Source organism: Capsicum annuum, chromosome 10, assembly GCF_002878395.1.
Source record: "Capsicum annuum cultivar UCD-10X-F1 chromosome 10, UCD10Xv1.1, whole genome shotgun sequence".
NCBI classification, from domain to species: Eukaryota; Viridiplantae; Streptophyta; class Magnoliopsida; order Solanales; family Solanaceae; genus Capsicum; species Capsicum annuum.
In genome coordinates this window covers 109940580-109942535 of record NC_061120.1, presented here as the reverse complement: position 1 = coordinate 109942535, position 1956 = coordinate 109940580, and the positions used below count along the sequence as shown (strand labels likewise).

The following is a 1956-nucleotide window of genomic DNA, read 5'->3' as shown; positions in this document are numbered from 1 at the left end:
TCTCTCACAGTTTGGCAAATTAGCTCATTTGCCTGTTAGCATAGTGATCCTAATGGGGCTTCAGTCCCTTTTTAGCAGAATCCTTATTGCATTCACTATTTCTTTGTTACTGTTTGCAGTGAGCTTCTGTTACGCTGATGACGTGACAATCCAAGTTGTCGGAATTGGAGAATGTGCTGATTGCAAAAAGAGTAACATAAAGACCATTCATGCTTTTTCAGGTATTTCCTCTTTACTTTTATTTTTAATTTTGTAACACATTATTTAGAAGCATAATTGCTAAAACCATAAACAATCGCTCATAAAAATGCAATAGAAGGTTACGTATAATGGACCTATTGTAGTCCGGATCTTCCTAAATCTTGTGCATAACGGAAGCTTAATTCATATGGTTGACTTTATTTAATGGTTATAACCAAGGGCAGATGCACCATTAGAACAATGAGTGTAGCGGCACCATTATTTTTAGGCTTGAGTTATATGTACAGCTCGATTTAAAAAATGTAATTAATCCTCAATCCACACCCAATGCCAAATTACAAGTAAAACCCCATCTTTATTGTTTAAAATTTTTGATCTACCTCATACTATAACGATTCTTCCTTTCAGGGCTTCGTGTTACCATCGACTGCAAGGTTGGAAATGGAAAATTCAAAACAAGGGGTGAAGGAGAAGTTGACAAAGACGGAAAGTTCAAGGCATCACTTCCTAAAGAGATTGTGAAAGATGGGAAAATGAAGGAAGACTGTTACGTACAACTCCATAGTGTATCTGCTGCACCATGTCCAACACATAATGGCATAGAAGCATCCAAGATTGTAGTGACCAAATCTGAAAACAATGACAAATACACATTGAAACCATCAAGAAATCTGAAATTCTCGACAGCCTTGTGCACCTCTGCTTTCCTCTGGCCACACTTCAAGTTTCCACCATTTCCAAATTTGCCACCTTTCCCCATATTCAAAAAGCCATTTCCGCCACCAATTCCAATCTACAAAAAGCCACTTCTACCACCTATTCCAATCTACAAAAAGCCACCCCTACCACCAACTCTAATCTATAAACAACCAATTCTACCTCCTATTCCACCTTATAATAAGCCAATTTTACCTCCAATTCCAATCTACAAAAAGCCATTTCTACCTCCTATTCCAATCTATAAGCCAATTCCACCATTCTTCAAAAAGCCATTCCCACCCCTGCTCCCAAAATTCCCTCAGATTCCATTATTCCCACCTTCTGTCCCTCACCGATAGGAGGGCTTTAAACAAGTTCTCCTGCGGTGCACATACATAGGTGGATTCAAGATTTCAAATTAATTTCTGCGCCTGTTAATGTATGTTCGTGTTAAGATCGTTCAATAAAACTTCCATTTACATATATAGTTTGAGTCAAAATCAAGTACATATATGTCATTGTATATGTATTAAAATCAATGCTTAATGTGCAAACTTGACGTTTCTTAAATAAGTATGAAATAATTTAACTCAAGGATGATGGTGCTTGAGGATGTGAAACAATGAGAGATGGAGAAAATGAAAAAAAAAGGATTCACATGTTAATGAAGTGGTGAATTAATTGAAATATGTTTAGTTTATATAGTCGTATGTTTATGCAAATATTTAAACATCCTTAAGTGAAATCAAGGCCAGAGCTACAATTTTACTTATTGTTCGGTAGAATCCACAGTTTTGACCCAAGCCGTGTATGTGTTAAGAAGTAACCTGTCTTTTCTAAAATTAAGAATTCATAAACTTGTGCTAACTCCAATTCTAAGTGAATTATACCTCATTTAAAAAATATAGTTTTATGGCCATAAGCTAGTATATGATAATGAATAGATTTTCTTTTTCATTATGCTATTTTGGCTATTGATGGAATTTTTTTTTTGGTAATGAACTGTGAAATATTATCATAACCAATAAAAGAACAATACTTCCAAAGAGCACGCAC

At 35.3% G+C, this 1956-nt stretch overlaps 1 protein-coding gene across 1 annotated transcript; it reads left to right on the top strand.

The window, feature by feature from the left end:
- On the top strand, window positions 1–1383 carry LOC107845865 (proline-rich protein 4). The gene is made up of 2 exons (XM_016690364.2): window positions 1–221; window positions 610–1383. The coding sequence occupies exons 1-2, from the start codon at window positions 53–55 to the stop codon at window positions 1257–1259; spliced, it is 819 nt and encodes a 272-aa protein (XP_016545850.2). The 5' UTR covers window positions 1–52; the 3' UTR covers window positions 1260–1383.
- Window positions 1384–1956: the final 573 nt, after the last annotated feature.

Coding starts and splice junctions, on each gene's coding strand:
- LOC107845865 (XM_016690364.2), top strand. CDS start 53: ATGGGGCTTCAGTCCCTTTTTAGCAGAATCCTTATTGCATTCACTATT. Junction 222..609: donor GACCATTCATGCTTTTTCAG/GTATTTCCTCTT, acceptor TCTTCCTTTCAG/GGCTTCGTGTTACCATCGAC.